The following is a 13,429-nucleotide window of genomic DNA, read 5'->3' as shown; positions in this document are numbered from 1 at the left end:
ATGGGAACTTTGGCCAGAGTGGCAGAGCCACTGTGCCAGGTTTGATTCTTCTCTCCTGGATTTTATGCTGGGTACTGACAGACATCATCATTATTGTCATTGATTAGCATGGCCAGCGATGCCAAGGGGCCCCAGGTTTGGGCACCATTTCATTTCTTCCCACAGTGTCCCTCAAAGTAGGGGATCTTGATGGTGATCTTCTAGATTTTGCTTGGTGTCTGTAACAGGAGTTATAGGAAGACTTTGGGAGGACAAATCAAGAGAACAGAAACGAAAATTGAATCCTGAATCCCAAGGCACAGTTATGTTCCCTGCATGGTGACTGGGGTTCTTTGCCACCTCCCAGGAACCAGAGAAGGTAGTTGATTAGTGTTACTTAAATGCACTGCAATTAATTCTTCCAGTTTTCTTGTGCCCTGGGGTTTAGGCTAGTCAATAAATCCTAGTCCCAGGTTAGTTGTAAAACCTTGATTTATCTTTCTATCTAGGTATGGCTAACATATTCACTGGCTTGAATTATTTAAAGTTATCAAGGAAAAGGTCTGATTTCTATTGCCTGCCCTTATTTGCACTTTAAATAGTACTCTCTGTCTCAAGTTGCCAGAATTCATGTTGGAAAAAAGAAAGGAGAGAATTACTTTTAAACAGCAGTTTGGTACATAAAATTGTGATTTACCTTGGATTGTTTCTCCAACTGTACATTAAAGGTATAAAGTCCAGGTTTTCAAGAATCTCTGCTAAATCTGGAGATTAGCATGAAATCAAACAGTAAACCTTGAGTTCTAGAGTGTTGTCTTCTTTTCTGCGACCTTTGCCATCTCTTCCTCTTTTACTAGCCTATAGCTATTGATTTGTGCATAATCCATAGCTATGCACAAAAGCAAGCTTGTGTGCTTGCTTTTCTTTTAATGTCCAAGAAAAATTAAGTTTTTTATCTATGTGCATGCAAATATAGGTCAGTACATGTGGACATGAAACTATCAATTTGGTAGGAACAGCTAGAATGAAAATCACATGGAAGTACATACATGCATATATATTTATATAAATATACTCCTTTATATAAATATACTCCTTTGCTTAAGACCACAGAAATTTTAAAAGAGTGCAATGACATATCTCTTCCCACTGTATGAAAATCAAAACTAAGAAGAATTCAAAGGTATTAAGACTTACACATACACTTTGGTAGTTATGATCAAACAAATCACTACCGAATGAATCTTAGAATTGTTGAAGGTGACCTCCATTTCTTACTTGCTTCCTCTTTTTTTTCACTTTCTTCATTTATTCGTACTCCTTTAATTTCATGAAGCCTAGAGTTAGTTGGTAGGAATCCTGAAAATGATTTGTTATTTTAAGATTATGAGTGTTATAACATACTCTTTGTCTTCAGAACACATTTGGGAAACTGGAGGCTCAAGTGATAGAGCACCAGCCATGAGTGAAAAAAGCTAATGCTAGCCCAGTGTGTCTTGATTTCAACAAGCAGGATTTGTGGGCTTTGCTTGTAATTCCTACTTTAGATCGTTACATTGGCAAATAGTATTAGCTGCTGGCTTATGATAAGCAATGCACTGATATCTTTCAAAACCAAAAGAGGAGAGACTATATGTGATCTTCGGTATTAGTGAACTCATTCTGTGTACTTTGTTCTTGGGGCCAGCAGTCAGTAAAGCTATATTCCTGGTCTTGTGTAGCTTATAGTTCATTAATATGTAAATAATAGACAAATAACCACATTATGTCAGGTGGTAATAGATGCTCTGATGGGATGGAAAGCATCTTGTGGGGAATAAGCCATTCTAGACTTGGGAATTTGCTAATTTAGATGAGTCTGTCTCTGGGATGGCTCATCTACCATCTAAATTCCACCCAGACTTCCTATGACTTGCATTTCAATTTTGTCCTGCCATTTGAAATGTCATTTTGGAAATGGAAACAATTAAACCATGTTAGTCATTTGCTTTTCAGTGTGAATATGTTTTAGATTACTTCCTTTGAGCAGATGTTAATGGAGGACTTGAGGCAGTGGATATCTGGGGCTGTGGGTGGGCTGGGGAAGGATGAGGTAGAAGGAAGTGAAGTTTCTGCTTTTGAGAGGGGTCTCCTTTGTCTCTTAGGAGCCCTGCTAGAATCCTCCTTGTGGTCTATGGTTACCCTCCAGTATCTCCTCTCCAGGCCTTTCAGTGTGTTCCTGCTCCAAGGCTTAGCCCTTTCCTCCTGGGCATGCTAATTGGAGGAGGCCAACCCGTTGCAAATGCTCTCTAAGCATTTCTTTAGGAGAAATGTGCTTAAAGTATTGTTTTGTTTGTTAACCTTTTGACTGTTTGGCTTTTCATTTGGCTTTATGTTTTCCAAGTGTTGTTACTCTCATATTGTTACTGTTATTATTTTTTAATGGCTAGGCTAAATGTATCTCCAGGGAGATGCTTATTTGAGGTTCAGACTCAAAACCTTAAATCACTGGGAATGGGGAATGATTTTAATTCCGCTGGCTCTCCTGCCCAGACACTTTAGTAGAGTTCTGTAAATTCTCTACTCAGGATCCACAGCATTGGCATTACACGTTAGATTCCATAGTTCCTAAGAGCAAGCTTGTTCCAAATGTAGCTCTGTTGTACTCCAGGCTTTGGTAGTGATGCTGATGGTGGGAATTTGTGCTTGGTTTTTTTTTTTTTTTCATTCTCAGGAATTCAAATCAAGGATTCAGTGAAATACTTTGCATTTGTCTTTGCTTTGTGGATTATATCTGCAGCACAAATGGTATACATAGACTTTTTCCCCCCCTTTGGTATAGAATTATTTTTGATTGGGAGCCCAAGCGTGGTGACTTTGCATTGCGGAATAATCTGAAAGTCAGAGATGAAGAAAAGCAGTAATACTAGTTTGTAGCAATGCAGTTGCTTAAAAGGGAGCAAATGTGTTCTGTTCATTTTTTTCTCATTATAAGCAAAACTGTTAAATGTGAGAGTGGACCCAAATTGTTAATATTAAAATGTTCCTTTTTTCACCCCCTTTCTAGCTTTTGCTTTGGTATCTGAAGATACGAAGAAAGAGGTCCAGCGGTCTCAGGTACTAATTCTAATGTTGTCATCTGTCCTCTCTTTGAATTCCTTTATTTTTGAGAGACTCTTGAAGGTTTCATCTTTCAGTAGTTAATGTGGGGCTAGGTGCTGGTGGTTCATGCCCATAATGCTAGCTGCTGTTGAGGCTGAAATCTAAGGATTGTGGTTCAAAGCCAGCCCAAACATGAAAGTCTAAGAGACTCATCTCCATTTAACTACAAAAAAGACAGAAGTAGAGGTGTGGTTCAAGTGGTAGAGCACTAGACTTGAACATACAAACCCAGGGACAGCACCCAGGCCCTAAGTTCAAGCCTTAGTACTAGTAGTACCAGAATAATAACAACAAAATAATAAGTTAATGTGTATTTTTTCTGTTGTTTATATGAATTAACACCATATTGGTCAACATAGATTTGGAATCCCTATCAGAAACCTATATAGTTAACTTTAAAAATATCTTTAATAGTTAAAGTAGATCCATGAGGGTGTCATAGTCATTTTAAGATAAAAAATGTTTTGTTATGGAGGTAGACATTTTAGAAATACTTCTTGGTGTGCTAGTCAGATTTTTTTTTTGGTCACTGTGACAAAGCACTTGATATAAACAACTTAAGGGAGAAAACTTTATTTTGGGTGACAGTTTCTGAGGCTTCAGCCCATCATGGCTGGAAGGTGTTGGCCCAGCAGAGCTGTTCACATCATGGTTGCCAGGAAGGAGTGGCAGATAGAGGGAGAGGAAAGGCAGAGGGAGAGGGAAAAAAGGGAGGGAAAGGAAGTGGGACAGACAGAGAGGAGAAACACAGAAGAAGGGTGAAGGAGTTGGAGGGGAGGAAGGGAAAGAGAGAAGAACAGAGAGAAGAAAAGAAAGAGAAGAAGAGAAGGGAGGAGAGGGAGGGATAGGGAGAGTTATAGAGAGAGGGAGAGGAGAGGGGGAGAAGGGAGAGAGACAGAGATACAGGGAGGGATGGGGTGGGGGGAAGGGAGGAAAGAAACAGAAATAGAGACACAGAGAGAAAGAGGACTGTGGGAGGAGGGAGAGGGAGAGAAAGAGGGGACCATGGGAGGAGGGAGAAGAAGAGATAGAGGTAGAAGGACAAGGACAGGGAGAGGGACAGAGAGGGAAGGAAAAAGAGAGAAAGGGAAAGAGAGGGGTTGAGGCCTGTGCTCTCAGGCTTTCCCTTTTTCCCGCCTGTGGGGTGCAGCCCACATGGATGGCAGGTTTTCTTCTTCTAGTTAGTCTTCTGTGTGGAAGTGCTCTTTGACCCACTTGTGGTTTACCATTCTCCTAGGTACTTCCTCAGTCCAAACAAGTTGACAAGCAAGACTAGCCACCACATGCAGAGGTCACGGTTTTCTCCACCACATGCAGAGGTCACGGTTTTCTCCAGTCTTACCCTATGTGGCTCTCAGCTTGGTTTTCCCTACCTGTGAAAGGATTTTCTAGGTCAGAGGAGCCTCAAGGGCCCAGTTTCTGTGACCTTGTAGCTGGGCGACGCGAAGGCATGCTGGGGACCAGGTGGGAGACTCTGGTGCTGGCCATACTGCCAGATTCTTCTTCTGCTCAAGCCAGAAACCAGGCCTGGGAGGCAGGAGGAGTCAGGCAATGTGATTTCAAATCTCAGAGCTTTTCATCATTATGTCCATGAACTAAACATGTCCTTTTTTTTTTTTTTTTAGTTTAAACTATTTGGGCTTTGCATGGGATCAGTGTAGCATGGGAGAGAGAGAAAAAGTATTCCAAAATATGACTTGCTCTTCTCATATTAACCAAGGCTCCATTGAGTTCTATAAATAGTGCAACAGTGTTTCTTTTTTTTTGTACATTTTCCAATTAGCATCAATTAATTGTACTGAGGGGGTTTCATTTTGACATGTCTGTATATGCATACAAAGAATCTTGATCAGACTCACCCCCTCTATCACTCTTCCTCTCCTTCCTTCCCAAACCAATCTCAGCAAGTGCTATTGTTCCATTTTTACACATGGACATAAAGGACTTTGATTGTATTCCCTTTCTTTTACCCTCTCCATTTGACCTGCCCTCTCCCATTTGTATCTCTTATTCCAAACAAGGCCAATTCTTTTCTTTTTTGTCAGTACTGGAGCTTGAACTCAGGGCCTAAAGCTTGCTTGGCAGGTGTTCTACCACTGGAATCATATCTGCATCCCTGTTAAGGCCCTTTCTTTTCAAGATAGGATCATGTAAACTTTTCTGCCTATGTTAACCTCAAACCTCAGCCTTCAGCTCTCATCCTTGAGCAGCTGGGAATATGGGCATGAGCCACTGATGCTGTCAAGACTCATTTATTAATAGAACGTTTCTTTTACAAACAGTGTTATCTGCTCTGACTATATTATGAGATCCTTCCACAGAGGAAATGATAATAACAATTTCTTTTGATTTTAAGATTATGGTTAATAAAGCATTTTTGTGGATCTCGTTTAATTTCATCTTCTCAGTGTTGCTTAAGCAAAGGGGATATTCCCAGTTATGACAGAGAAAACTTAGCCTTGGAAATGTTAAGTGATTTTTACCAAGGTCACAGGATACTAAAAGATGAAGTTTAAATTTTTTGATTACTTACATATTCACCTTGTACTATTCTATTATTACATCATTGAGCGTGTTTGGCAAGGCTGAGGATTACTGATGATGAATTTAAGATGCTGCCTAAGGGTTATTAACAGAATGCAAATTTTGCTTATTGAATTTAGGAATTATAGTATGAGCTTTCGCAGCCTGCTGTGTAGCTAAGATTACAGGTATGAGCCACCTGTGCCCAGCTTTGTTCTTCTGTGTCTGTCTGTCTGTCTGTCTTTCTCTCTCTCTCTCTCTTTATATTTTTTGCTGATCCTGAGCTTGAACTCAGGGCCTGAGCTCTGACATCTGAGCTTCTTTTTGCTTAAGGCTAGTGCTCTACCACTCGAGCCACAGCAACACTGCCAGCTTCTTTGAGTAGTTTATTGGAGAGTCTCACGGACTTTCCTTCCCCTGGTACCTTGAACCACAATCCTCAGGTCAAAGCCTCTTGAGTAGCTAGGATTATAGGCATGAGCCATCAGCACCTGGCTCTGTTATCTCTATTTTATACAGGAGAAATCAAGACCTGAGCTAATAAGTACCAGGGACAGAAATAAGAATGCAGAACTAGTTCACAACTGAGTGCACAGATGAAAATACATCTGGATCAATGTATTTTGAATTGAGAAGGGTGGTAGTGACAGGAAGAGAAGATGGAATTCTGCTTCTTGTCTGAGATTTCACATCAGATTTTTCTGAGGGTGTTCTGTTCTTTTTTTTGTGTGTGTGACGAACTTGCACACTAAGCATTAGACATGTATATTGCAAGTATTCAAATCTCTTTCTTTGCTTAAAAAATGAATGTTGGTAATTCATGCCTGTAATTGTAGCTTCTCAGGAGGCTGAGAACAGAGAAATTGAGGTTTGAAGCCTGCCTGAGCAGAAAGTCTGTCACACTCTCATCACCAAATAACAGCCAAAAACTGAGAATGGAAGTGTGGCTTGAGTGTCAGAGTACCAGCCTTGAGTTTAAAAGCTTAAGTGAGAGTGAAAGGTCTTAAGTTCAAGCCCCAGTACTAGTATAAAAACAAGCAAAACCCATGTGATGTGTGACTTAGCTGTGTCTTTTCCTATGGGCAAAGCTCTCTGTGGGGTAGCTGCATTCACAACAGATCTTTATCCTACCTGCACAGTAATTCATTTGATTTAAACAACCTTACCCACGAGCATTTTGATTAATATTGATAGTCTGTGTAAGAAGCTTGTCAGCAGAGACAATAAAACAGACCATGTGTTGTTTCTCTCAGAAAGAGCCAAGCCTAGTCACCAGGGAAGTGAAGACACAGTTTGAAATGTTCTATCCATTTCTTCATTTAGTCTCATTTTCTTTCTCAAAGATGAGATTACTCAAGACTGTTTTGGTTCCATATAAATTCACCTAATTCATCTGCTCCTTGGACATTTTATTTTTTACAGTTTACAAATGGAGTCATTTGAAGTAGCTAAGCATTTTCTTTTCCTAGCTATTGTGTTAGCCAGTGTGAGCTTTCGTGCTTCCTAACAATTCGAATTAAACATGGTCTTGGTTGGTTGGCTTTGATTTCCACGGAATCGTGGTGAGTTCCTGGTAGTTTTTCATCTTTTAGCTAGTTGAGGTAGGTGTTCTTATTGCATCAGATGTTACTTTCACCAGATTTTAAGTCCACCTGTGAGGAGTGCCGTTGGGAAACCTAGGTGGACATTAGCCTGTATTATTGGGAAGGAGCATCGCAAAAGAGCATTTGTCCTGGTTTTATGGCTACTGACTGAAGTGCCCTGGGAAATCCTTTTAACTTTTGGACATTATTTTTTTGTGAAAGGAAGTGTTGGGTTTAGTGAAGTTTAATTTTTCCTCTTTTGAAAAAAAAAAAAACACCTTGGCTGTACTAGGATTTGAACTCAGAGCCTTGTGCTCTGTCACTTGAGTCATGTCCTTCCTTCTTTCTTTGCTTAGTTATTTTTTGAATAGGGTCTCACTTTCATGCCCCAAACCAGAGTAGATCATGATTCTCCTATTTATGACAGGCATGTGCCCAGCTTTTATTGGTTGAGGTGGTATCTTGTGTTTGCACTGGCCTTGACTTGAGGTCCTCCTAATCTTGGTCTCTTGAATAGCTAGGATTACAGGTATGAGCCACTTCATGTGGCCCCTAGTGTAGTTTTTTGATACACATTCTATTTTTCTTTGAACCTTGGTTGGCAGCTGAATCTGTGGCCTTCTGAGAAGAAGAAAGCAGTTTGACTAAGGGGCAGGAAGTAGGTAAATGTGGGAGCTAGCTGTGCCCTGGTACCAGGACAAGAGCAGCATGTGATGCATAGGTGATTTCGTCCACTCATGCCACTTTATGGTGAGAACCTGGTTTGGACTCAGTACATTCAGAGAAGTGGATTGAGCTATCTAGTCATTTTTAGTCAGTTCCTCTAAAACTTGCTTGTTTTAGCTGGGTTAAGTGAAGTGTCATTTGACCCTTAGCTGTAATAACTCAACACCTGGCTATGGGTTCTCCACTACATAGTGGCATGTCTCTCTCTTTCTTTCTTTCTTTCTTTCTTTCTTTCTTTCTTTCTTTCTTTCTTTCTTTCTTTCTTTCTTTCTTTCTTTCTTTCTTTCTCTCTTTCTTTCTCTCTTTCTTTCTTTCTTTCTCTCTCTTTCTCTCTTTCTTTCTTCCCTCCCTCCCTCCCTCCCTTCTCTCTCTCTTTCTTTCTTTCTTTCTTTCTTTCTTTCTTTCTTTCTTTCTTTCTTTCTTTCTTTCTTTCTTTCTTTCTTTCTTTCTTTCTTTCTTTCTTTCTTTCTTTCTCTTTCTTGTGCTAGTGCTGTGGCTTGAACTGGGGCTTGAACTCAGGGTTTCCTTTGGGTTTTGCTCAAGTAGTTCTCTACTACTTGAGTCACATCTCAATTTCTGTCTTTTGGTGGTTTCTTGGAGATAAGAATCTTACTGACTTTTCTACCTAAGCTGTCTTCATCAAACCACAATCCTTAGAATATTGGTGTAAGCATAGCTCAGCGATAATTCTAATAATGAGACAAAGTCATTTTATAAAATGCTACCCAAGGTAGTCACCTTAGGTGTGTTTATCTCCTTTCTTCCTGTCAGTTATCATGTCCCTGTCCCTTTGTCATTTCTAGAGGATACATCTTTTTGTGGCTATATCTTGACTTTCAAGCTGCTCCCAATTTTGTTGGTAAAGCCTTCCAACTACATTTCTTAATATAGTCTGTGAAGGAAATTGAAGTATATTTGCCTCCATCCAATTGGCATAATTATAGCATGTGGCTGTTGAAATGGAAGAAGGAAATTAGACAACTCTATCGTAGTGTGGGGAGATCATGAACATGGTACATTTAGTTACAGACATCTTGAACTTTGCCGGAATATCTTTTAGAGTTCACCTCAGAATCATACAGTGCCAGAATCAGATATTTCTGTACCCTCGTCCAGATTTCTGTGACTAGAGCTGGGCAGCTGTCAGGAGCTCTTTGCTCATGAGTTCTAGTGACCAAGTATGTTATTATAGTAGAATCACTGAGACAGAGTGACTTACAAAGAACTGAGAGTTCTTCATTTTCCTTCTTAATTTCTCCCTCCCTCCCTCCCTCCCTCCCTCCTTCCCTCCTTTCTTCTCTTCCTTCCTCCCTCCTTCCCCCTCTCCTCCACACTGTGCCATGGTACCTAGCTGAACTTTATTTTATAACAAATTAACCCTTTTGATCACGAACCCATTCCCTCTATAACAACATGAGTACAAATCATTACAGCTGAGCACTTGTATCTGAGGTTTTACCTTTCAGTGCTGTAGCATTGTGGGTAAAGTTTTCAACACATGCTGTTCAGGGTGTGCATTCAGACCACAGCAGCCACTATCATCTGAGCTCCATATCCCTGGCAGGGCCCCAGGGCTGCTTCCCAGGAAGGAGAGCTCATGGTGCTAATATTCTGAGTGACAGTATATCTGAGCTCAAAAGACAACTGAATTACTAAGACTAAATGATTCATACTTAGTTACTACTGCACACAGTAACTAAAAGAGTGCCTCATGAGTAAAACCTTCCAGCATTGAGACTGCCATGTTTGCAATGTTTTGGGGATGGTGGGGTTTTCAGAACCCAAGAACATTATTTTACATAGGAAGAGCTTCAGCACTGTTAAGTGACTGGTCCAAGATGAGATAAGAAAGATGCAGCCCCATCTTTGAGCTTCTGTTACAGTGTACAAGTGTATCCCTGCTGTCTCCCCCTTCCATTTAGGTCTCATTCCTTTAGAGAAGCATTTCCAAGTTTCCATCATTCAGTCTTCCCTCCAACTGTAAATACATAGCATATATACTTAGCTGTATTGCTACCTCTGTTATGTGATGAGACTTATCTTTATCTCTTTCATTTCACATACAGGATTTGGAGAAAAGTACTAATGAAATTAAAAGGAAAAATGACATAGGTAAGTATTGATTTATTATTATTATTGTTGTTGTTGTTATAGCTCAGTCTGGGATGAATTTAGAGCCTCACACTTGCCCAGCTGGTGCTCTACCACTTGAGTTATGTCTCTGACTCTGCTTTTTTATCCTGTGGCTTGAACTCAGGGCTTGGGTTCTGTCCCTTAGTTTGCGTTAATATATATTTTTATTGTAAAGATACTGGACAGAGGGGTGACAGTTGCATAAGTAAGGTAATAAGTACATTTCCTATCGAGCATTGTTATCCCCTCCTTGGTTTTCCCCCTACTATCCCTTCCTTCCCCACCTCCCTAACTCCTTCTTTCCCTCCTCATCCCCCCACCCCCAAGTTGTAAAGTTCATTTTCAACATAGTGTCATATGTACATACCCTTTGACCTTTTCTGCTTGTCCTAGACATATACTAGATATTACAAATAAGGGAAACCATGGGACCTGTTTCTTTGGGCCTGGTTTACTTTACTTAATATAATTTTTTCCAAGTCTTTCCATTTCCTAACAAATGGGGCAGTGTCATTCTTTCTGATGGAGGCATATATATATATATATATATATATATATATATGATATATATGAGATATGTGTATATATATATAGTATATACACATACCACATTTTCTTTTTGGGGGGGGGTTTAGGAAGATAACTCTTTATATTAAATACATGGCTTTTTTTATTGTGAAAATACTGTACAGATGGGTTACAATTACATAGGCAAGATAATGAGTACATTTCTTATCAAGCAGTGTAGCCTCCTCCTTTGTTTCCCCTTCCCATCCCACATACCACATTTTCTTGATCCGTTCATCTACTGAGGGGCATCTGGGTTGGTTCCATATCTTAGCTATAATAAATAATGCTGCAATAAACATAGTTGTGCTGGTAGTGTTAGTGTGGTCTTGTTTGTGATCATTTGGGTAAATGCCCAAAAGTAGGATTGATGGGTCATAGGGGAGCTCTATGTGGAGTCTTTTGAGGAACCTCTATACTACTTTCCAAAGTGGTTGAACAAGTTTATATTCCTTCCAACAATGCAGTAGGGCTCCCTTTTGGCCACATCCCCTCCAGCATCTGTTGTTATTAGATTTCTTGATTCTAGCCATTCTAACGGGAGTGAGGTGGTATCTCAATGTTGTTTTGATTTGCATTTCTTTTATGGCTAGAGAGGTTGAGCATTTTTTCATGTGTCTATTGGCCATTCTTATTTCCTCTTCAGAGAAGTCTTTCTTTAGGTCTTTAGCCCATGTATTAATCACGCAGTTGTTTCTTTGAGGATTTGTTGTTGGGGGATTTAATTTTTTGAGGTCTAAGTATATTTTAGATATGAGACCCTTGTCTGTTGTATGGCTAGTGAAGATCTTCTCCCAATCTGTGGGCTTTCTATTGATCTTGCTAGATATGTCCTTTGCCATGCAGAAACTCTGCAGTTTAATACAATCCCATTTGTCCAACCTTTCTTTGATTTGTTGTGTTTCTGGGTCTCTATTAAGAAAATTTCAGCCTGTGCCAAGGAGCCCTAGGGTTTCTCCTACTCCTTCCTGTAATGTTTTCAGGGTGTCTGCTTTGACTTCAAGGTCTTTGATCCATTTGGAGTTGATTCTGGTGCAGGGTGATATATAAGGATCTAGCTTTAGTTTTCTACAGGTGTTTAACCAAGTTTGCCAGCACCATTTACTGAAAAGGCTGTCCTTCTTCATTCTATTTTTTTAGCCTCCTTGTCAAAGATTAGGTGGTTATAAGTCTGTGGGTTCATTTCTGGGTCTTCAGTTCTATTCTGTTGATCCTCAGGTCTGTTCTTGTGCTAGTACCAAGCTGTTTTGATTATTATGGCTTTGTAGTAGAGTTTGAAATTTGGTATTGATATTCCTCCATCGCTGTTCTTTCTGCTAAGCTTCATTTTTGCTATTGGGGTCTTTTATTGTTCCATAGGAATTTTAGGATTGCCTCTTCAATTTCCTTGAAGAATGAGGTTGGAATATTGCTACGTATCACATTGAATTTGTAGATAGCTTTGGGAAGTATTGCCATTTTCATGATGTTGATCCTTCCAATCCAGGAGTATGGGAGGTTTATCCACTTTCTAAGTTCTGCTTTAGTTTCCATTTTCAGGTTTTTAAAGTTTCCATCATAGAGGTCCTTCACTTCTTTGGTTAAGTTAATTCCTAGGTATTTTATTTTTTGTGGGGCTATTACAATAGGAGTTGCTTTCCTGATTTCAGCCGCACTCTTCTTGTTCTTGGCATACAGAAAAGCCATTAATAGTTGAGGGTTAATTTTTTTACCCTGCTATTTTGCCAAAGTTTTGAATCAGCTCCAGTAATTTGGGAGTGGAGTCCGTGGGATTCTTTAAATACAAGATCATGTCATCTGCAAAGAAGGAGAATTTTACTTCATCTTTCCCTATTTGGATCCCTTTTATGTTTGCATCTTGTCTTATTGCTGTAGCTAGGCATTCTAATACTAAATTGAAGAGAAGTGGAGAGAGTTGACATCCTTGTCTTGTTCCTGAGTTTAGAGGAAATGGCTTTAATTTTTCACCATTAAGTATAATGCTAGCTGTAGGTTTGTCATATACAGCCTTTATTGTATTGAGGAATGTTCCATGGATTCCTATTTTTTTCCAGAGCCTCATCATAAAGGGGTGTTGGATCTTGTCAAATGCTTTTTTCTGCCTCTATTGAGATAACTATGCGGTTCTTATCCTTGCTCTTGTTGATGTGATGAATTATATTAATTGATTTGCATATATTGAACCAGTTTGCATCCCTGAAATGAATCCTGTTTGATTGTGGTGTATGATTTTTTGGATGAATTGTTGAAGTAGATTAGCCAAATTTTGTTGAGAAGTTTTACATCAGTGTTCATCAAAGAAATGGGTCTGTAGCTCTCTTTCTTTGATGAGTCCTTGCCTGGTTTTGGGATGCGGGTTATGATGGCTTCATAGAAAGGGTTTGGTAGTGAACTTTCTCTTCCAATTTCATGGAAGAGTTGGAGGAGTATTGGTGTGAGTTCTGCTTTGAAGGCCTTGTAGAATTCCTCTGTAAATCCATCTGGTCCTGGGCTTTTCTTAGCTTGGAGGTGTCTTACTGCTGTTTCTATTTCAATGCTTGATATGGGCCTGTTAAGATGGTTTCACTCATCTTGGTTTAGTTTCGGCATGTGGATACTTGTTAGGAAATTGTCCATTTCTTCCAGATTCTCAAACTTATTAGCATACAGGTTTGAGAAGTATTCCCTTATAATGTTCTGAATCTTGGTTGTTTCTGTGGTGATGCTTTCATTCTCATCTGAGTTTATTTGATAAAATTTGCTAAGGGTCTGTCAATTTTGTTAATTTTTTTTCGAAA

General features: G+C 39.6%; 1 protein-coding gene across 3 annotated transcripts in view; it reads left to right on the top strand.

The window, feature by feature from the left end:
• B3glct (beta 3-glucosyltransferase) overlaps window positions 1–13,429 on the top strand; it is a 108,569-nt gene that overhangs the window by 12,575 nt on the left and 82,565 nt on the right. For all 3 annotated transcript variants that reach the window (XM_070003016.1, XM_070003017.1, XM_070003018.1), the window contains exons 2-3: window positions 3,026–3,075; window positions 10,019–10,064. In XM_070003016.1, the coding sequence (XP_069859117.1) occupies window positions 3,026–3,075; window positions 10,019–10,064 (96 nt within the window). The remainder of the gene's footprint in view (window positions 1–3,025; window positions 3,076–10,018; window positions 10,065–13,429) is intronic.

This window comes from Dipodomys merriami, unplaced genomic scaffold (assembly GCF_024711535.1).
Source record: "Dipodomys merriami isolate MVZ:Mamm:240054 unplaced genomic scaffold, mDipMer1.0.p SCAF_6, whole genome shotgun sequence".
NCBI lineage: Eukaryota > Metazoa > Chordata > Mammalia > Rodentia > Heteromyidae > Dipodomys > Dipodomys merriami.
Note: the sequence above shows the minus strand (reverse complement) of the source record. Positions and strands in the feature narration are given on the sequence as shown.